This window comes from Heterocephalus glaber, unplaced genomic scaffold (assembly GCF_053883595.1).
Source record: "Heterocephalus glaber isolate CG9 unplaced genomic scaffold, H.glaber_assembly_v1.0 deba00001733, whole genome shotgun sequence".
Classification (NCBI taxonomy): domain Eukaryota; kingdom Metazoa; phylum Chordata; class Mammalia; order Rodentia; family Bathyergidae; genus Heterocephalus; species Heterocephalus glaber.
Window position 1 is genome coordinate 9,008,234 of NW_028258444.1, and position 23,458 is coordinate 9,031,691.

The 23,458-nt window shown below is 35.3% G+C and overlaps 1 protein-coding gene across 4 annotated transcripts in view; it reads left to right on the forward strand.

The window, feature by feature from the left end:
- Window positions 1-23,042, forward strand: part of Lrrk2 (leucine rich repeat kinase 2) — a 155,855-nt gene extending 132,813 nt beyond the window's left edge. For 2 of the 4 annotated variants that reach the window (XM_087200060.1, XM_087200062.1), the window contains exons 44-51: window positions 4,191-4,385; window positions 6,722-6,915; window positions 8,122-8,194; window positions 9,244-9,428; window positions 16,280-16,432; window positions 18,084-18,296; window positions 20,129-20,196; window positions 20,770-23,042. In XM_087200060.1, the coding sequence (XP_087056186.1) occupies window positions 4,191-4,385; window positions 6,722-6,915; window positions 8,122-8,194; window positions 9,244-9,428; window positions 16,280-16,432; window positions 18,084-18,296; window positions 20,129-20,196; window positions 20,770-20,891 (1,203 nt within the window). In that variant the 3' untranslated portion in view covers window positions 20,892-23,042. Of the gene's footprint in view, window positions 1-4,190; window positions 4,386-6,721; window positions 6,916-8,121; window positions 8,195-9,243; window positions 9,429-16,279; window positions 16,433-18,083; window positions 18,297-20,128; window positions 20,197-20,769 lie in introns of those variants that run through there. The other 2 variants (XM_087200061.1, XM_087200063.1) reach the window with 2 other exon arrangements.
- The last annotated feature ends 416 nt before the right edge of the window (window positions 23,043-23,458 follow it).

The following is a 23,458-nucleotide window of genomic DNA, read 5'->3' on the forward strand; positions in this document are numbered from 1 at the left end:
CCCTCCATCCTTCCCTATTTACAAAGACTTTGTTTCTTTTTTTCCATTTTCTCGTATTAATTCCATTCCCTTCTATCCTTTCCCCTACCCCTCCCACTTCCCCTTTGTCCCTTTTCTTCCTATTTCACACTGTCTATTATACCTTTTAGTCCTTATTTACACTTTCAGTTTCTCACACCAGAGAAACTATTTGGTATTTATACATGTGTGTCCGATTTATTTCACTTAAGATTATCACCTCAATGTGCATCCATTTAGCTATAAATGTCTCTAATTTCTCATTTTTTATGAGAAATGGAGTAGTACTCCATTTTATTTAAAAAACCCACATTTTCTTTATCCGGTCTCCAGTTGATGGGCAATTGGGCTGGTTCCAAGTTTTAGCTATTACAAATTGTGCTGCTGTGAACATGGGTGCACATATATCACTGTGGTATGATTCTTTTAATTCTTTGGGGAAAATCCCCAGCAGGGGAATAGTGGGGTCAAATGGGACTTCCAGTTCTACTTCTTTGAGGTATCTCCACACTGATTTCCACAGTGGTTGCACCAGACTACACTCCCACCAGCAGTGGAGCAGGGTTCCTCTTTCCCCACAGCCCCGCCAGCATTTGTTATTGGTGGATTTCATGATAGCAGCCATTCTTTCTGGAGTGAGGTGGAATCTCAGCATTGTTTTCATTTGCATCTCTCGAATGACCAGTGATGTTGAACATTTTTTCATGTATTTATTTGCTATTTCTACTTCTTTATCTGAGAAATGTCTGTTCATTTCAGATGCCCATTTTCAGATTGGGTCTTTAAATTTGGGAGGTCTGATTTTTTTAAGTTCTTTATAGATTCGAGATAGTAGACCTTTGTCTGAGGAACATCAGGTGAAATTTTTTCCCCACATTGTGGGTTGTCTCTTCACACTGTTGGTGGTTTCTCTTGCTGTGCAGAAGCTTTTTAATAAGAGATCCCTTCATTATATTGTATACCTAAAATGTACCAATGATTAGAATGAATAATCGATAATGTAAAATAGGAAGAAAAGGTCCAAAGGGGTAGGGGTAATGGGAGGCACAGGGGAAAGGAAAGAAGGGAAAGGAAAAAATGATGAGAAATGGAAAAAATGGAAATAAAGTCTTTGTAAATAGGGAAGGGTGGAGGGCGTGAAGGGAGGGCTAGGAATGGGGAAAAAATAAGAACCAAGATGCATTATATAAAGGTACAATTCCCAATGAGAAATGTAATTGTGTTGTATGCCTACAATGTACCAATAAAAGAATTTAATACAAAAAAAAAAGAAGAGATCCCATTTGTTGATTGTTTGTGCTAGTTCACGGGCAAAAGACAGTCTTTATTTATAATATACTAATTCTTTGTTGGTTATAGCCTATGTTGAAAAGTTTTCAAAGTTTTTGTGGTATGTCTTTTTAATATTTTTATTCATTAAGTTTATTGGTACATTTTAGGTATACAATATGATGACATTTATAGGGTACCTTCAATAAACAGAATTTTAAAATCTTAATATGATAAACTAAACAGTTCATTCTTTTTATGGTTATTACTTTTCAGGTTCTGTTTTAAAGAGTCCTTTCCCCCCAAGTCACAAAGATATTTATGTACAAGTCAAAAATTCTAAAGTATTAGTTGGGCATAGTGGCACATGCCTGTAATCCCAGCACTCTGGGAGGCTGAGGCAGTTTGAACCCAGCCTTGGCAATTTAACAACCTAGTAAGACCCTATCTTAAAATAAAAATGGATGAGGATGTAGCTCAGAGTTCAATCCCTAATATACTAAGAAAGTGAGGAAAGAAAGAAAGAAGAAAGATAAACTTAGTTTTGCTTTTGACATTTAAATTCTTAGTTTATCCAGAGTTAATATTTTTATCTGGGTCCAATTTCCACATAGCAAACCAATTTTTCTAGCTTGCTTTTTTTTTTTTGGTACCGGGGGTCGGACTTGGGTTCTTGCGCTTGTGAGGCAGGCGGTGGAACCACTGAGCTAAATCCCCGGCCCATCTAGCTTGCTTTATTAAAATTTCTCTTCTTTTTTGTCTCTACTGATATGACATGTCTATTCTGTAATTATTGAGGGTATGTTGACAAATTCACGCATACATTCTCTGCCATTGGTTAACTTACTGTTCTGCCTACTGTAGCTTTGTAATAATCCCCTCCCTTCGCTTACTTTTCTCATCTAGGAAGACTTTGGCTCTAGTACTATGTAAAATTTAAAGTTTCTTTGTCCAGTCTTATGATAAATCATATTGCACTTTGGATTAGATTTTCTTTGAGTCTGTAAACAGTTTGGGGAGGAGAAGATCTTTATAGTATTGTCTCCTATTCTTGTGTGTTATCTCTCCATTTGCATAGGTCTTCTCAGTGTCTTTCAATAAAGTTGTAATTCTGCATGCAGTTTTTCTCATTTGTTGGGTTTCTCCTACAGATTTCTTTGAACTCAATTCCTGGCTTTGGTTTCGGTTTTTGGTGTTGTTTTAACCATCCAGCTGATGTGAACCTGGTCTACAAATGTTCTTAAGAGGAAGCTTATAAATAGCAGTTTCTCAGGGTCCCTTTGCACCTGCCCCACCTTTCTCTGATAGTCCCACAGCAGCTTTCCGTGCAGGTCAATGAAGTTGGAGGAACCCACTGCTTTATTTCTGGTTATCACTTACACTGATAAGCAGTCCCTTAAAGTCCAAGCTTTATTAAGACTCTGCCTTGGACACACCCTAGCCCCTAGCTTTTCTCCCATGGGCCCCTCAAGGAATCCAAAACGACTCATCCATTTCATCTCAGTAAATAAATGTCTTAGGCACAAGCCTGGCTTTAGGTTTCAACTAACCTCTCTGGTTTGTCTCTCACTGTGTTTTGGTCTGGTAATTTTTTTATGGGATTGTTGTATTTTTAATGTTTTAAATATAATAAAGAACTTAGTAGTAGTTTAAATTGTTTTAGCTGGAAGTTTTGCCTAAGCCAACTCTTCTGCCATATTATCTATAAGATAATTTTTGCTGTGTTTTAAACTGATACAGATTTTAATGGATCAAAGTAAAGATTGTCTTCATGTTGTGATCTCTTTATTTTGTGGCATAATTCATTCGAAAAGTTTTGTTCACTATAATTCATTCGAAAAATTTTGTTCGTTTTAAATTTCTTAATCAAAAATAGCTCAGTGCAACTACACTGACTTTACTAAATGTTAGATAATTATTTTGGCTACTTGGCTTACTAGGTTACCATCACTGTTAATCACATGGACTTTTTATATTTATTTATTTTTCTTTACCACAGTGAAATTTTCCATAACTCAGTGTTTTCCCTTTCCCTTCTTCCATCTTTATTATAGTTTACCTGTATTTTATAGAAAACTGTACATAACAACCTTGAATTTTTACATATATAACAGTATCAAAAAGCTTAGACATACCTATTTTATTTATTTATTTATTTATTTATTTCCCGTACCGGGGACTGAACTTAGAACCTTGCGCTTGCTAGGCAGGAACAGCACCACTGAGCTATATCCCTGGGCCCTAGACATATCTATTTCATCTTTAAATACAATATACAGTGGGCAAGATGGGTAACACATCCCCTGAATTAGATGAGGCACTGAGAGTGTAAGGAGCTTCCTTGAGGCCTCACAAGTGACAGGCAGGAAGTTGTCACAGTGGTCACTGAGTGTCTTGACAACTTCCTTCTGTTTCCTTATAATGGTTCCCATGGTCTCCTGTTTTTCAGTGCTTGAAGGCAGATCACAAAGACAGAATCTACAAATGATTTCTAAATTTTTTTAACCAAGATTCAAATTTTCATTTCCTTCAACTGGTAGAAGTGTTACTCTTGGTGGTCCTGGTATTTTTCTCCTACTCAATATGGCTCTGCAATGTAGAAATGAGTGAAGAAAAGTCCTGTCTGCTAAAATTCTGTTCAGTTGACACTTTGAGATTTAATTTTCAAGTTAAAAAATACATACAAAAGAGAATATATAGTGCACAATTAAAAATATGTATTCATTTTTCACTGTGATTTTATCTGGAGTTTGGATTGTTAATCTTGATGATATGAATCAGTTACTGTTTAGCAAATCACTTTAGGTTTTCCTTGCTGTACTGATAATGTTTAATTGTATATTTGATTTTCAAGAGGAAATGTGAAACTTGACAGGTGTTTTATTATTTTTAAACTTTATCAGGTCTTTGACATTTTGAACTCAGCTGAGTTAATCTGTCTTATGAGACATATTTTGATACCTAAAAACATTATTGCTGAATGCATGGTTTCTACGAATCCTAACAGCAAGAATGCAAACATCTGGCTGGGCTGCGGGCACACCGACAAAGGGCAGCTCTCCTGTCTTGACTTAAATACTGAAGGACACACTTTGGAGGTAAATATGAGTTGACTTTTAACTAAAACTGTTTTAGAACACTCACTTTACCATAAAAAAATTACTTTAGAAGAACTTGAATATAAGCCAATGAAGGAGTATTATTACCAAGTATGATTGAAATATACAGTGAATGCTTAAATTGGAAAAATTATTACAGTAAAAGACACATTGCCATTAGTCCCATTCAAAATATTCACCCTTGCTTCAAACTCACTTATCCCATTGCTCTTACCACTTTCTTAAGCAGTTCTGGAAGTCCTGTTTCATGAGTGTCTTTACTAGGTGTGAGTAAATATGGTGAGTGCCGCTGCTAAATATCATCCAGTGGAAAGCAGGCATGTAAAAACATTACCGGGTGTTCTCATCCATCTCATTCATTGAATCTGGCACTGTGTGACTTCTGGCTCTTCCCCAAAGTCAAAATGATCAGGAAATGTAATGTTTTGAATCAGTTTAGGACATGAGGCAGCCACAATAACACAACTGAAGATACTTACAAAGGGACTTTCACAGTTACTTCAGGAAGTGACAAGAACAATGGGATGAGTGTGTTGGAAATGGGGGGGGGTGTGTGAAATGACAATTTACCTTTCACTGTAATGATTTTTAAACTGTAAACATTCACCATATCTTTCAATCATACCTCATGTCTAATGAAGATGCAATGAGAATGGAAAGACAGGAATGAATTTTAAAAAGAAGTTGAGTAGAACAGTCTGATATAGTAACTTTAGGGGTAATTGTGCAGAACAGATGATAGAGTGATCTTTACACATACCTTAAGAATGAGCATGAGATGGTGGGGATTAAGCTCAGTGGTTCCGCCACCTCCCTTGCAAGTGCAAGGTCCTGAGTTGGATCCCAGGTACCAAAAACAAAACAGCATGAGAATACATTTTCTTGATACCAATACATAGAGAAGACACAGAGAGCTTTTGTCAGGAATGTGGCTTAAGGCCAATGGAATAATTCCTCCTACAGTTTTACTCAGGGAAGTTGGTGTGACAGCTGTAAGTATCAATGCCACTGTAATATCCTTCCCTAAATCTAACAGTTTCTTTTTTTTTTTTTTTTTTTTTTTTTGGTACACCGGGGATCAAACTCCGGGCCTTGTACTTGCAAGGCAGGTGCGGTGCCACTGAGCTAAATTCCCAGTCCCCTAAATCTAACAAGTTCTTGTCTACTCTTTTATACAATCATAATCTGAAAGTCCATTCCAGCATTGTCAGCTTCCTCTGCCTTCTAAATTCTGTTCTAAGAAAACTTTGAAATGTTAAATTGGAAGTGGTACATTATTGTAGAAAATGATATATTATACATATCTAATAGTTTCAAACAATTTTATAATTTAAATATTTCTTCAAAAGTTTATTTATTTCTCCTAGAATAAAAATTCCCGTAGAACAAAAATTTTTCTAATTTTTAGACACTCAACTGTCTAATTTTAGACCATAATGTGTATGGAAAATAGAGAACCTTTTGTTCCACAATCCAAACAGATGCTGTTCGATATTTTCTGTATTTCCTCGTGGTATGAACATTGTTATAAGAACAGTCTCACTCATCTTGATTCTATTGTTCTTTCCACTGTTGAGCCTGAGATAGGTAATCTAGTGCATGTAATTTAAGGAAAGAAAAGCATGGAAAGAAGTAAAGGAAGCCAGTATGTTGAAGGAAAAAGCCCAGCAAAAATATGGTTTCTGAGGAAGCCAAGCCTCAGTCTCTGCCCCCAAGGAGCTTTAAAGTGACTGGAATCACAGATTTTCCCACCACCAGACCAGGGCCAGTCTTTCCATCTCACATTAGGCAGTCCCTGGCTGCCATTTGCTGGAGGTGTAAGCTCCAGGCCACTAATGGACCAGTCATTGACCATCAGTGAGGAGCATTCTGTGTAAAGAGTGAATCTCTGAGCTGTCAGGAGCAGCAACTGGGGTCTGGATGCACCTGATACCTGACATAAGGGTGGTCTGGGTGCAACCCCTACTAGAGGGATCAATCAGTAAATTGCTAGAATTAAAAAATAACCTAACATTCTGACTGTTGCCTTGAAACAAATATTGTACTTAAAATTATGCTTAAGGCTGAACAACCTTCCACATGGTTTTAATGGAATGAGACTTGATACTGAAAAATAAATTTCAGTTTCTAATTTCAGTTTCAAATACATTCAAGATTGGTAAAGGCTGTTTGCCAGTTTACTCATTTGTTGTTGAAAACTCAATAAGATGGCATTGTTTTAAAAAGTAAATCCACAAAAGTGAAAAGGAGTTCATTCTGTGGAGTTCTAAGAGTGCAAGCCAAGTCCTCTCGAGTGTGTTTTTTTCTCTTAACAGGAGGTGACCGATAGTCGAATACTGTGCTTAGCTGTGGTGAATCTTCCTGCGGAGAAGGAGAGCTGGGTTGTGTCTGGGACGCAGTCGGGTTCTCTCCTGGTCATCAATACTGATGATGGAACAAAGAGACACACTCTTGAAAAGATGACAGATTCTGTTACTTGTCTGTATTGCAATTCTTTCTCCAAGCAAAGGTAAGTTTGTGCATTTAGTTTAGGGAAATTATATGTCCTTTAGACGACCTAAATGTGTACAAAATTGTTACTGCATCTGAAAAGATTGCTCGGCCTACTTTCACTGGTTTGCACCCATTAATGGAAGTTGGGAGATGCCACATTTCTACTTTTATTTTTCTCTATACAGATTTAAACTGAGGCAGTCATACAATAAGTCAACCATTTCTTTAGGCTCTTAGCTCAGCCATGACACTATCCCTGCTTCTCCTCTTGTCACTGTGGGTTCGTAGGGCCACTTCACAGTTGAAGTTTCATCCATTCTTTCTTTGAGTACATTTAGATATCATCAGCCTATTAGGTTCCAGGCTTACACATATCAGTTAACTAACTACCAAATTGGAGAAGAATGTAGTAAATTAATAAATTGTTAATAGGTAAAATGATTTAATCTTTACTATTTATAGGGATCTTATGCCAGTGAAGTGTAAGTGGTAGAATTTAGATGCGAGTCATAAGTTGGTTGCTGTAATATTTGGGGCAGGATAATTTCTAGGAACCATTTAGGTCATACCCTATATTCTTCTCTGGTTGAGGTGAGTAGTAGAAGAAAAGTACCAGAAAAATGTGAAGCCTAACATTTTGGTACCTGAGATATAAATTCCATTATTAACTTTGGAGTTGAAGTTATATGGATATTGTTAAAGAAAAATGTCACTGGATGGAGTTAAACAGGCAAGGAAGACTATTCAAGATTATGCCAATAGGGGAAAAATTGGACTCCTCTGAAACAAAAAATTTTAAGCACAGAGATAAGCTACAGTTGTGGAAAAGTATTGGGGAGTATTGTAGGTAGTGGTGGGTGCTAATGTGATGAGGCCACCTGTCCTGGCTAAGTGTCCCTTGTTACAGAGATAGAGAAAGTTTAGGGGCACAGCTCTCCTGATGAATATGCTGCAAAGAGGTGGCTCACAGGTCTTTGGGAAAGGTTTTGGTGTGTTATAAAACTAGCAAGATGCTGGGAAAAGATTTACATCTCAAAGGGTCAGAGAAAGAATTTCTAACCACAAGTTTTCTAAAGTAAATACTCTAAGGAAAGGGAGGTCAGGAGTCTACAGTCGGAAGGAACTTTTCTAAAGTTTAGTCAAGCTGGGGAGAAATTTAAGGTTGTCTTAGCCAGTATAAATGTTCTTTTTTTTGATAACAATTTTGACATTTTTCTTTTAGCAAGCAAAATAATTTTCTTTTGGTGGGAACTGCTGATGGCAACTTAGCAATTTTTGAAGATAAAACTGTTAAGGTAAATGTTGACTGCATTCTATATCAAATTTGTTTTATTTTATTTTAAAATATTTTTTAGTTTTTTTGAGACAGGGTCTTGTTGTGTGGTCCAGCCTGGTCTTGAACTCACTATGTAGCCTATGCTGGCCTTGAACTCATGGCGATCCTCCTGCCTCAGCCTCCCAAGTACTGGGATTACAGGCGTCCATCACCATGCCCATCTAGTCTTGCAGAAAGTAGACCCTCTGAAAATACTTGCTGATTATATATTTTATATGAATGCACTAAGGATAACATGATAAGTGAGATCTGATTTGTAATGTTGGGAATGAAAAGAATTCAATTTGTATCAGTGCAGTAATAATTCTTTATAAATATATTGTGGAAAAAAATAAGGATACTTAAGCTTGTAGCTAGGGGTGTAGCTCAGTAGAGTCATGCTTAGTGTATACAAGGTCCTGGATTCAGGCTCCAGCAACACATGCACACACATACACACACACACACACAAACACACACACATGCACACACAAGAAGGACAGGAAAAGTAAGTCTGGCTTGCTATTAACTATTTGTTTAGCATTAATCTGTTGGGAGCAATGCTACATAATTCTAGGGATAAATCAGGACTAACTGCAGAGGTTCTGGTAACGTCCCCTTCCCCTGTCCCCTACACTAATCATTTAACTTTTTGTTCTTTAAATTCTCATTTAGTTATTAAAGCATTTATTACTTCATCTACTGGCTTGTGGTTCCATTTTTTCGTTAAATTTCCTACCCATGCATTCATATTTCTTGATATTGTGTAAGGAAAGACATGGAAGTGTAGTCCCTAAATTATTTCTCATGCAATTTTTGCATGAAGTGAAGAAACTGGTTACAAAGATAATGTTTTGAATACCAGTTTAATCGAATCCTGTTTTATAGGAACTTTGAAAAGTGGGTCTGAATTTTTATTTTATTATCTCTACTCATTTGCAATGGAAAGCAGTTTTATAAAGAAAAAATTGTATAGTGCATCACTCCACAGACACTGGATTTATTGAATGTTTTCTCTTAATGACAAAGTGTAAGGGAGCTGCGCCTCTGAAGACACTAAATATAGGGGATGTCAGCACCCCACTGATGTGTTTGAGTGAATCCATGAATGCAAGTGAAAGGAACATCACGTGGGGAGGATGCGGCACAAAGATTTTCTCATTTTCTAACGACTTCACGATTCAGAAATTAATTGAGACAAGGACAAATCAGCTGTAAGTGATTTCCTTCTATACAATTAATTTGTCATTTATTTGTATTTATTCCTTCTAGCTACATCAATAATACTTTTATTTCATAATGAAGATCATTTAAAATGCATACTTTTTTCTATTAGAAAATTAAACATTTATTATAGAAAATGTAGAAAATTCCAGAATGCAAAGGAATATTTTTAAAAAATCACCTAGCCTAACCGCTTTCAGGGTAAAATACATAAACATTATAATCCTAGTGGTATTTATCAATCTAAATTTTCAACCATTTCACGATCTCTGTTTCAAATTACACACTTGGAATTTGAAGGCAATCAACTCAATATTTTACTAAACCATTATTATATATATATAGAATGGTGGACAAGACCATGCATTATAGTTCAAATGTTGGCTTTGACTTTGTGAACTTGGGTAAGAACCTTTCAAATCTCAGTCCTCTCTTACTTCAAGATTGTAATGTACTGCCCAGAACCCGGAAGGAAGCTCCCTGCCTCCATCCCAGGCTCCTAGGGCAGTGAAGCTGAGCCGGTCCCAGCAAACGGAAGGAAGCTCCCCGCTGCCATCCCAAGCTCCTAGGGCAAAGAAGGTGAGCTGCGTGGGGCGCCAGAAGCACCCCCTGCCGGGGAAATGAGAAGACACATAAACAAACCTCAAAAACAGACTTCCAGATCACCTACAGCAACCCCAAAGGGAAACGAGATGAAACAATCTGATACTCAACCACCTGGACTCTCTGAACTGGCAACAAAAGAGGATCTGGGAAAAATGAAATCAGAAATAATTACTCAGATAACAGAAAAGATTTTGCTCATGGCGCAAGAAATGATTAATAAATCTAGAGAGGACACAGATAAAAAAATAGAGGATCTGAGGAACATGATGGAATCCCAACATAGGCAACAAATGGAATCCATAAAACAGATACAAACAGATTTCCAAGAGATTAAAAACTCCAATCAAAAGTCTGCGCAGCAGAATGAACCAATGTGAGGATAGAACTTCACATATAGAAGATAAGATTGCAATTAGTGAGGAGGAAAAGAAAAATTGCTTTAAAATTGTAAGGGAACATGAGAAATCAATCCAGCAGCTGCTAGACAATGCAAAGAAGAATAACATAAGACTGATTGGAGTCAATGAAGCAAGAGGAGAGAGTGCAGATGACATAAAAAAACTCTTCACAGAAGTGATGGCAGAAAACTTCCCAAGGAGGGGTAAAGAACTTGACATACAGATAAGTGAGGCATAAAGGACTCCAGCTAGCCTTAATAAAAAAAAAAAAATCTACACATAGGCATATAATAGGATTCCAGAAATCCAACAGAAGAATAAAATTCTACAAGCAGTGAGAGAAAAGAAACAAACCATATACAAAGGAAAGCCCATCAGAATCACAGCAGACTTCTCAATGCAAACCCTCAAGGCAAGAAGAGCTTGGAGTGATGTATTTCAAGCCCTAAAGGAAAACAGCCTCCAACCCAGATTGATGTACCCTGCAAAACTATCTTTCAAAATTGATGGAGAAATAAAATACTTTCATGATAAAGACCACCTCAGGAACTTCATGAATACCAAACCGGCACTCCAAAAAATTTTAGACAATACCCTAGGAAAAGACAATGAGGATCACAACCCCAGGAAACCCAGCAGAATGAATCCATTGGGCGTGACAAATTAAACTCAAAGGGAGAGAATCGAACAAAAAGAAAAAGTCATGACAAGGCTTTTAAAACTTTTAACTTCATCTCCCTAATGAGTGTATAATTCAATCTTATTATTGTACTGATTTTTTTTTCTGATTCTAGAATTACACACCATTCCTTGTGCTATACTGGCTATTTATCATCTTCTTATGTCTACTTTTTAAATGGGTTGTCTATTAATGAGCTCTAAGAATTCTTTATATATTCTGGTCATAAGTTATATGCATTATAAATATGGTCTGTTTAAGGACTACTTTTCATTTTAATGATATCATTTAAAGTTCTAAATTTGGATGGAATCTCATTTATCAATTTTTTTCTTTTATACATCATGTTTTTTGTATCCTAGGTAGTTCTTGCCTACCCTGAATTCATAAACATTTTCCCTTATAATTTCTTCTTAAAGTTTTATACTTTTAGGCTTTCTTATTTAGGTTCATAGATCCCTTCAAGTTATTTTCATGTATGGAAATAAAGGGTTGAGGTTAATTTTTTATGTACGGATACCAGGTGTTCTAGTGCTGTTTGCTGAAGACACTATCTCTTCCTCGGCTCTTGAATCGAGTTCATATTCTATAAAATGCTAATGTTAAATAATCTTTCAAAACTCAGTGGACCATATATGTGTGGTTCTATTTCTAGATTCTCTGTTTTATTCCAGTGATCTATATGTCTTTCCTTACACCAACACTGCCTTGATTACTGTAGCTTTAGAAGAAGTCTTAAAATTGGGTGCTAAACATCTTCCAACACTGTTTTTGTTTTTGGCCTTTCTGGGTCCTTTGTACTCCTACATAACTTTTAAATTTCAATATACAGTTCTTCATTTATAGCAAATATACAAAGACCTGAATTTTTATATATACCTTGTGTTTTCTAATCCTGCTAAATTCAAGTACAAGTTCTAGGGGCTCCTAGAGATTTCTTAGTATTTTCTCTGTAGATGATCATTTCATCTACATATAAAGATTTTGCTTCTGCTGTGCCAATCCTATCGTAGTTGTGTCCTTTTATTGCCAGACTATTTTGGTGGGGCCTATGTTTCAAAGTTTAATGGACAGATGAAGAGTAGGCATATCTGCCCTTGTTGCCCACCCTAGTGAGAAAGCATTATATCTTCTCCATTCATATAAGGCATTCTCGCTGGAAGTATGGAGTACATGTCTTTAATCTGTTGAGAAGTTTCTGTTCTACTTCTAGTCTCCTGATAGCTTTTACCATGAACAGCTGTAGAATTTAGTCCAATACTCTTTCTCCAACTAGTGACAGGATCATATGGCTTTCTCCTTTCCTCTGTTAAAATGATTACTTTTGGGGGTGGATCTTCCAATGCTAAACCAACACTGCCATCCCTATAACAAAACCACCTTCTACATCCTGCCAGATCTGACTTCTAATAGTTTGTTTTGTTAAACAAATTTCTATCTGTGTTCATACTTTTTTCTTCTATTATCTTTATCCAGTTTTAGGATTAGCACAATATTGAATTCCTAAAATGAGGGGAGAAGTGTTCCTGTTTTTTTTTGGCTTTAAATGTTTAATATAATTTATCAGTTAAAATGTTTATGAACCTGCTGTTGTCATATAAGTAGGTTTTCAAGCTAGGAATATACTTTCTTTAATAGGTGCTATTCAAATTTGTATTTCCTCCAGAGTTAGTTTCATTAATTTGTCTTCTAAGTTACTTCTTAGAAGTTGTCAAATTTATTTCAAAACAGATTTTTGAAATATGCTTTCTATATCCTTTTAAATTCTGTAACATCTGTGGTAATGTCTCCTAGATCTTGATATTGTAATTTAAAAAATGTATAATTGATATTGTGTAACAGGAAGAATAGGTCTAAAAGAGCAGGGGAATTGAGAGGGGTAGGGGAAGGGAAAAAAGGGAAAGGAAAAAATATGAGAAGAGGAAAAAAATGGAAACAAGGTCTTTGCAAATAGGGAAGGTTGGAGGGGGTGAAGGGAGGGCAAGGGAAGGGGGAACAAATAAGAACCAAGAGACTCATGTAATGGTACAAGATCCCAGTGATGAATGTAACTGTATTTTATACCTAAAATGTACCAATAAAGTTAATGGGAAAAAAAAAGATTGTAATGTACTAGTATAACTCAAAGGAATATTTTCAGGATTAAGTAAGAAAATTAGTATCAGGAGCTTAACATAATACCCATTACCTAGTAAGCTCTCAATAAATTTTAACTATTATTATAATTGTTACTAGCTTTGGCTCACAAATCCTTAGGGCAGGGGCAATTATAATTTATAGTATCCATCTAAGTGCTCAAGATTAAAATGTGGAAGTGTTCTGGACTCCTTTGTCCTTTTCCCCCTTTCTCCACTTGACTCTCAAAGTACTAGCACTACAGCCATGCACCACAGAGCCAGGATGCTTCCAGCTCTCTTGTAAGAGTCCCCAGTGGTGGCCCACTGTCCTCCAAATGAAGCCCAACTTCCCCAAGGCAGCCTACCCGTGTCTTCATGATTCAGTCCTTGCTTACCTCTCTCTAAGTTAATATTTTGCCTCTTCCCTTCCCTCTGTGCTTTAACCGAACTGAAATTTCAGGATGTGTCAGGGAAAGGCATGAAGATTTATTAGTTAGAAAGAAGTCCACTCAGAAGGAAATATAGGCACGTACGGACCGAGATGAATTATGGCTGGGAGTATTATGACTTGCTCTTATAAAATTGGTCCTTGTCTTTTCCCTGTAAATTGAACCCGGGATTTCTATAGGTTCACAAATTTCACAGATTTCCACCCTCACGAAGTCATTTTATAAGTGAAAAGCAATGAAGGGCCCATTTTACAGACAGGGGAACCATAGTTTTCTTAAGTACAGTTTTAAGGTTACGATTTTCTTTACCTTTTATTTCTTTCTACCTCGTCAGTTACCAAGACCAAACTGCTGCTTTGGATTTGGTTTTCTCTGTGTCTGGATGGCCTGTGTGCCCCAGCCAGTTTCCTTCCTGATACCCTTTCCTCTGAGTGCTGTCCCCTGATCCAGCGCATGCCGGTTAGGGGCCTTGTAGTTGTGCTTCGATGCCCCTATTTTTTTTTTTTACACAAGCTATCATATTTTTATAATTGTATCTAAAAATAGTTTCTTAATATTACTCCACCTGTTGATTCTCAGTGTTAGCTGTTCATTAGAAACCACAAGGTAGCTGAAAATAATCTCGTGCCTGGACTTGCCTTAGACCAGGTAAGCCTAGGAGGGGCCCAGGCTTCAGGTTCCTCCCTACACGAGCTCACTGGTGATTCTTAAGTCAGGGTTAAGATATACTGCGATATATTGTGAGTCCTTGTGGATGAGGATTTTAATTTTTTGTCTGGTTCATAGATTTGTTTACTATAAGTGGAAAATACCTGGTTGTTCACATTCTCATTCTGTAATTTTCACTTTTATCTCAATTATGTGAGCCATTTTATGGGTCATGGGTATGAATCAATAAAATTCCACATAAGATTTGGAGTAAAGATACTCTCCTAGAGGATATCTGTAAATACCATGGTACCTCGGTTCAAAAACTCAATTCTCTCCACGATTCTGGCTGCAAACTGAACTGGATAAAAACCGAATCAAATTTCTCCATAAGGTCAACATTGAACCTAACCACTGAATTTGATTTGGTTCTCATCTAACTCAGTTTGCAACCAGAATCATGGAATGAACTTCATGAACCAAGGCAGCACTGACTAAGCTTTCAAAGGTGTTCATCTCCCAAGGGAGATGAGACAGTAACATTAGCACTTTGAAATATTTGCCTTCTTCTAAAATGTGTCCCCTGTTGCCTCAGTCTCTTGCCCATTAAACAGTTGCTATGTCACTAACCAGGCTGCTTGGTCATCCTGATTGTGTTTATCACCATCCCCACAGTGACTAAGAGGCAAATTGAGTAGTGAAAGCCGACTGCTTTTGGAACCAGAAGATGCCACCAGTCTTATTTTGAGTCCTGAGCCTGCAATATGGTCTTGCGGGTTTGAGCCAATTATTTAGCATTTGTAAACCTTTCTTTCTATTATAAACATTGAGGTTTACCATATTCTCTAAATTTATTATTAAGGATCAAAGAAGATAACACATGAAGATATTTTATAAATTCTATAACTCTATGTGCAACTTTTTGCTAATTGGAACTATCTTCTAGTAAATATAGCAAACAGAAAAAACTATGCAATGCAGTAGTTCTCAGGCAGCACATCATATTTTCATCTCCCTTAGCAGAATAGAAAAAAATATTGGAGAAAAAACATCTTCGTATCCTAGGATATAGTTGTGATTATTAGATCCCTATGGAGTTTTCACATCATCTGTCTGATTCATTTGCAATTTTATCTATTTTTACTTTTTTCTAGTTGTTCATTCATCTTGTTAGTTCACTTTTCATCCATCCATCCTTGTGTCCACCCACTTAAACTGCACAGCACATCAGAGGTACTTACTGGTGTTGGCTCTTTGCTAACTGTGGGCATATTGAAAAGGCACAGAGTTTGTTATTAAGAAATTATATTCGCAGTCTGTAATTCTCACACTTTGAGCTTGTCATACAGATGGGGCCCATGGTCACCAATCTGTGAAATATGTGCAATGCCACATGGCTTAGGTTGGAAGAGAAATATTTTAAAATGCTCGTCTTTTTTTTTCAAAGGGTGGAAATGGCAAACAATTTACTTTCTATTTACATTTTGGTGATGTATATTATTTTTCCTAATAACTTGATTGGTTTATGTTGATGCAAGGATATCTCTTGCTCTAACACTTGCCACTAAAATTTATTTCAACATTTTGAGTTTTATAAGTGTACATATAAATTGCTAATCCTTAGTTTTCCCAGCATTCATGACAAGGGTTTTATTGCAACATCAAAAAGTTACAACTATTAGGATATTTCTTTTAGAAGTTAAATACAGTGCAAAATTCTACAAAGAATTTTTTAGTTAAGGGAAACCAATAGAAAGTAACCCAAAGTAAGTAAAGTAGCAAAGTAAATTATAGATCTTATTCACAATGTTGAAAGGAGAATAAGAAATGTGTAATAGTCTAGGGTCTGTATTTTTCTAAATAGTGTTAACTTTTCACATACCTAAGAACTAATGTAAAGCTGTATTGCAGGTCTTTTTTGATATTCTTTTTTTTCCCTCCTAGGTTTTCTTATGCAGCATTCAGTGATTCCAACATCATAGCAGTGGTGGTAGACACAGCTCTCTATATCGCTAAGAAAAATAGCCCTGTTGTGGAAGTGTGGGACAAGAAAACTGAAAAACTCTGCGAACTAATAGACTGTGTGCACTTACTAAAGTAAATTCACTGGTTGTTTTTCACCTGTAACAGTTGTCCTTACATTTCAGATTTCACAGAAGGAGAAACCATGATTTTTCTTCCTTTCTGTCTCTAAATAGAAATTTCAAAAGAATAATAATGCAGAAACAAAATCATCAATGCTTGTCAACACCCTTTGTTAGTATCCAGCATATTTCATTTGGGGAATATAAAAGAATAGGAAAAATATAATTGGTTTCTTCATGGTAGTACAAAGAATATTCGATAGTGCAAAAAATAGTCATTATTAGAAGCAACCAGATGGATTCATTGCTGGCTCTCAATGTAGTAGTGTCATAGTACCTAATATTATTACTTATAATTAAACTATGAGCCCAAGGATACTTGTCAAGCAAAACGTCAAAAAATAAGAAAGATACGTATGGACACACTAGTGTGTGCTGCGGAGGGAGGGCCCAGACCCAGAAGTAGAGCTCAGAGTGGGTGTGACAGCAGCAGACGAGGGACCAGTCTCTCTGTACACAAGACACGTCCTTTATGTGCTAGTGCTGATCAGCAGGATCATGGCCAATCCTGTTTCCCAGCCACATACTCTTCTTATTTTATTTTTATTCTACCATATAAATTTGGTGTACTGTGGAGAATATTTTAGATTACACATTATATCCATAAAATGAGGCTTCAGAATTCACTTTCTTGGCATCATCTTTGCTGTTCTCCTCTGGAGGCTGAGAACACTTACGTTCAGATGGGCTGACAGTTCTGCTTGGTTGAGGGTCTCTTAGTTACTAAAGTTCCAAAATTCCTAGGATTCTTTTAAATCTAGACAGATCATTTTTTGTATGCATTAGACTATTCAGTGGCTCATAGGGAAAATTCAGTGGTTTGTATTGCTATATTTTACATGTAAATGACTATGTTTTTATTTTGCCTTGTAACTTTGAGACTGTGAGGAAGAGGAACCTTTTAAAACTAACTTTTATATTGAACAAAATTATTCAGTTTTTACTGGATTAAATAGCTTAGTTATTTATAAACTTGTATCCATCTTATTTATTTCAGAATTTCTTAGAATTGAGGGATTACCATTGTGTTGTCTTTGATGACTTATGCTTTACATAGAGAAACAGCCTTTTAGACATTCTGTATTTAGCAAAGGTAGTGTGGTACAGTTTAATAATATGTAATACAGACAGTCAGTCCTCTGTGGGTTCTTGGGTTCTGCATTGACATTTTCACCTGACATAGGATCAAAATTTTAGGCCCATTTGCATCTGTACCAAATGCATACAGACATTTTCTTATCATTATTCTCTAAACAATACAGTGTAACTACTACTTGCAGAGCATCTACATTATATTAGGTATTATAAGTAATCTAGAGATAATTTAAAGTTTATACGAGGATGTGCATAACTCACATGCAAATACTACATCAATTTTTATAAGGAACTGAGCACTTATGATTTTGGTAACTGCTGTGGAGGAACCAATTCCCTTGGGACATCAGCGAATGACAATATTGTCATGTATCCATAGTTGAAATGTTAACACATTTGTGCATGTGTAATATTATGACACATTTATATATGTATGTATTTATAGACAAATCTTTTTTATCTCTGAATTATTGATAAAAATTATTAATGCATATTTTTTATGGTTTTAGGGAAATAACAGTAAAAGTCAACAGGGAATCAAAACACAAAATGTCCTATTCTGGGAGAGTGAAAACTCTGTGCCTTCAGAAGAACACTGCTCTCTGGATAGGAACTGGAGGAGGCCACATTTTACTCCTGGATCTTTCCACTCGTCGAATCATACGTATAATTTACAACTTTTGTGATTCCGTTAGAGTCATGATGACAGCACAGTTAGGCAAGTTTCTTTCCATTAAGAATATAAAATATGACTTTTTAAAAAAATAAATTTTCTCTTCATTTGAAATGTCATACAGTGTGTCTTGGAATTTCACATAATAAAGCATAGGACTAGGATAAATTCTCAATAAATTTTCAATTGCCTCAATTAGAAAAATGAAGGGAAATAGATGTTCTCCGTCTTGTGAGTGAAGCAGATGACTCCAGCTGAGCATTTCAGATTGAGTCTTGCTTTCTTTTGTTCTTTATTATATGTAAGGCAAAAATGGTAGATATATAGTGTTGAGTCTATTTCACTTTTTCATTGAGGAAATTAAAGCAAATATTTATTTTGGTAATAGTTTAAGTTTCCCACCCTTGTTAAAGAATCCTGTTTGAGTTTTCATTCTATAACAAATTTTTATGCTTGTAGCAATACATGCTGAACTCAACAATCTACAAATATTGACAAATCATAAGTTTTGCTCAAGTATTATGTCTATTCTTGCTCCTGCATTTCTATTTGAATGTAAAGAAATCATGATAGCATAAAATATATTTTCTACATAAGTATATTTCAATGTCTGTCTTTGATTAATAATTTGATTTAGAAAAAATAGTACATGCATATGTATATACAAAGTTGAACACAAAAATAACACTGTAGTTCTGCAAAAGTAGAGTTTATGTAACTTTGGCAAATGAGTTGCGAAATGTTTGACCATGGTGAAGAAAACAGATTTATTTTGCAAGGACATATTAAATAGGGACAGGTGTGTCTCCAGCACCCCCACTCATTTATCATTTATGGATGTCAGAGTTGCACAGGAGTTAGAATTAGACGCTCTTGGTGAGTTAGGCTGTGTGTCCATACAGGTAGCATAATAGGTTTCAATAGTAATCATCTACCAACTTTGCTAATTCTCTAATTTAACTTGTGTGTGCCCACATGGTTGTTTAAAACAAAAATTATAGTGATATTTCACAATTTTAAAATAAAAATAAATTTAAACACCATGTAAACATGTAGACATAAGCTCCAGAGGCCTTATCCTAGCTCTCTAGTCCCCATCCAGTACCTTGTTACTCTCAGACCTTTCTCTCTAGATGAGCATTCTCTCTATTAATTGCTGTGCTTTATCCTGCTTAAGAGATGTGCAGGCATTGTTTCTTTGCTTAGTTAACTTAGTTTACCTTTTTGGTTAGTTAGCTATGCGCATTTTTTAATGAAAGCTCATGTATCAAAACCTCAGAGAAGCCAACACTGATTGAATCAAACTTTCCTTTTCTGGCTCTCCTGTCATATCCTTGATCATAGTCATGATTTTTCATTAATGTCAATATCTTCACTAGAACATAAACTCTATGTGGGTTGGGTCCGCATATTTTTCCTTTATTCCAGTACCAGCTTTGGGCCTAGTGGGTGAAACTCTCTGGATTAGTATTTGTCAGATAAATTAGTAAATAAGTGAAGTGGAAAATATAGTGTTGTATCAGTGTGTCCATTTTTGCAACTGTCCATCCAAATGCTTTTGTGCCTTAGAGTGTCCAAGCACTTGCATACACATTGTTTCATTTAATAGTATAATTGGGGGAGGTAATATACAAATACTAAATCTATTTTACAGAAAAGTTGAGTTGTTTTCTAAGAGTCACATATTTGGCTGGAACAAATAGATACATTTTTCTTAAAAAAAACTGATAGTCTTGTAGAGTTTATTTAATACAATTAAAATGTCTCTTAAAAATATAATTGTAATTCCAGAGTATGTGTGTCTTCAAATATGCACAACTGTACTTTTTTCCCAAAAAAAGACTATTTTAACAAAATTTTATTTTGTTTTGGTAAAGGAAGCCTTAAAAATGTCATGCTGGTTTTGGGGTATGACCAGAAAAGTACTGAAGGCTTACAACACCAAAAAGGTACTATTTAATAGGATACTGTATTCCAAAGAGTGCAGTGACATTAATGGTAATAATATATTGCCTTATAAATTTATAGTAAGTGTTATATATAATACTTTTAGCATTTTAGTTGGTAATTTCTTTATAGTGTAAAAACTTTAGTCATAAATTCTTAAAATTGTATCCTGGACTTAGAAATGGTATATTTTAAGTTGACATAGAGTTAACAGTTGCTATAAAGTAAGAACTAGCTGAAATTTAAACTAAATATGAATATTTCTCCTTATAATTTACCTATGACCATGGATCTGAAGTTGAAGTGTTTGAAAAAGCTCTGTTTCTTTCAAAAAATGAAGTAATACATAATAAAATATTTACACTCTTCTTGAAATTTAATAGTTTCTATATTACTAACATTTTCCAAATATAGTTTTTTGTAAATGTAATAATTTAGTCCATTATTTATAGCTATAAATATATATGTAAATATCTGTGTAAATAAACTGCATATAAATTAACAAAATTGAAATAAAATAAAAAAGCTTCATAGTGGATCATTGAAACATAATCAGTTTTTTTTTCTTCTTCTAGAGATACAATCTTGTTTGTCAGTTTGGGACATCAATCTTCCACATGAAGTGCAAAATTTAGAAAAACACATTGAAATGCGACAAGAATTAGCTGAAAAAATGAGAAGAACATCTGTTGAATAAGTGGGATATCAGAAATTTTTGTGTTTGGATGAGAAAATTGTTCCTTGTAAATAATTCTTTTAAAATGTTTATATTGAGAAGGAAACTTCTACTCTTTGAAGTAGCTCTTGTATATATGAAGGAATGTTTATATGTTTATTTTTAAGTTAAATATATGTAAAATAGCTACCAGTGAAAATGTCTTATAAGGAATTATTTAAAATACAGTATTATATTATCTATATACCCTAATTAATTTGGTGAGTTAATTAAAATAAATCTATGAAGTAATTAATTGCAGTACTCACACTAAAGTAACAAAGTAATCACTTTTGCTTTACTGTCCATACGAAGATAAACTTTAGTTTAAATTCTATGCTTAATTACAGGACTGCGTGCTTATTTTCTGGCAATTCTGCAGGGTAAAATAAAAAGATTTGGAGCTGGGTAGTGCACATCTGTAATCCCAGCACTCAGCAGGCTGAGGCAGGAAGATCACTGTGAGTTTGAGGCCATCTGGGCTACTTAGTGAGTTTAAGACCAGCCTGGCTGAACTGTATAGTGAGACCCTGTCTAAAAAACAAAAGCAAAACATATATTTGGGCAGTTCCTCATGTAATATATTCTTTCTTAGATTGCTTTTAATCACATATGCTTATAAATTCTCAAATGAACTTTTGGTAATAAAGCCTGTAGTTAGGACATAAATTCTCTGTTTTTGCTAATGTAAACAGTGTATTTCATGCGACTTCATCTACAGGAAAGGCATTAAAACTGCTGATGAGAAAACATGACAGTCATACTCCTCATTTCAGAGACTATATAATCACTCTCTCTTTTACTATTTTTAAATTCTGTCTTTGAATGTGGATACCCTAAAATTTATATATCAAGTGTGAGTACAGTGTCAAATCCCTGAAGTGATATTTTTATGGTTTTGTTTTGATTTTCAGTGATAAACTGGACCACTGGCTGCTTGTTTCCAAATTTGCTTTGCTCTAATTCTTCTATTTATATTTTTCCTAAATTTGTTACTCTGCACATTATATTCTGCATCATTTAGACAGAATTCTATTTTTAGAATCATAGTATTCCCCAACTCCTACTACCAGTTAGGGTAGAGGAACAGATTTAATATAGAATATGTATATATATATGTATATGTAAAGGATTTAGAAGGTAGGTGTTCAGTGGCTGCCTATAGAGTGAGATGTGGAAGCGTGCAAAGGGGCTGACTGTGTGCTGGAGAAACAAGAGGATGCAGTCACAAGTCAAAGGCCCGAAGCTCACTGCAAAGTGCTGCAGGAATTTGTATTAGGAAGCCCAAGCGTCTGCACTGGAAAGCTGAAGAGTCTGTGTGGGAGGCCTGGAGACAGATGTTCAAAGGCAGTGGCAAAGACAGGAGCTCTTTGGAATAAGTGGAAGCAAGACTTCCTTCTTCTTTCCCTTTTTACTTCATCTAGGCTACAAGCTTATTGATTGGTATCACACCTACAATGGGGCTTCCTGCTTCTGTAAGTCAGTCATCCGGACACACCCAGAGCTGTGCTAAACCCATCTGCTGGTGTTTCTTATTCAAATGGCTATCACAACTATCACGTCCAAGATTATGGGAAGAAATACATAACTCACTCTTCAGTTCACTGAAGAAAATGAAACATTAGCTATGATGAGCAAAACCAGCTGCTAACCTGATCTAAATTAGATCTAAATTGTTTAAATGTCTTTCCACAGGAGGAGAGCTGCTGCCAAATACAGATGTAATAATTTGAGTATCATTTCTGTCTTTGAAAATTGGCAAATTCATTGACACTCACCAAAATACATCATTTCAAACAATTCCCTGTGGTAGAATAACAAGGCTATATAATATTCTCAGAAATTACTGGCATTTTATTATATAAAGACTTTAAATTTCCTTCTATTAAAGGTAATCAAATTCTTAACCTTCACAGATTTTCCACTTTTCAAAGGGACCCATTCTTTAATTTATTATGTAATTACTAACAAAACATCCATACATAATGGGGGTCTTTATTCCTGGATTCTCTGTCATTATTTTTTATGTATATGGAACTTTTAAAACCAAAGAGTTATGCAAAAAATATGTAAATGAACATTGTATTTAAGTAGACGAATAAACATTTTAAAGCATGTTTATGATTTTTAAAACTGTGAGAGTGTTTTATTTCTCACATGTCTATCTTCTATCTCATATGAACTGCTGTAATAATCTGTGTACAGAACAGTTGACTATCGGAAGGTGTGAACCAGAGTCTCTTTTCCTTGAAGATTAAAAGAATATATAAATTCTGTATTTTGTACTGAAATGAAATAAATACTTGAGTACTTGAAACAAAAATAAAACTAGAACAACTGATGTAGACCAAAAAAAAAAACAACCACACAATCATTTTATTTCCTGAGTAGAGCCCTAAAATAAGCTACTAATCGTTATCAAAGCATAAGCATTTTACCATAACAGAAAATATTTTTTTCTTATAGAAATTTCAAATTAAAAAAGGAGCCTCTCTGAGTCCAATTCTGGCCAGCACTGTGGTACTTTTAAACTAAACCACAACTTACTT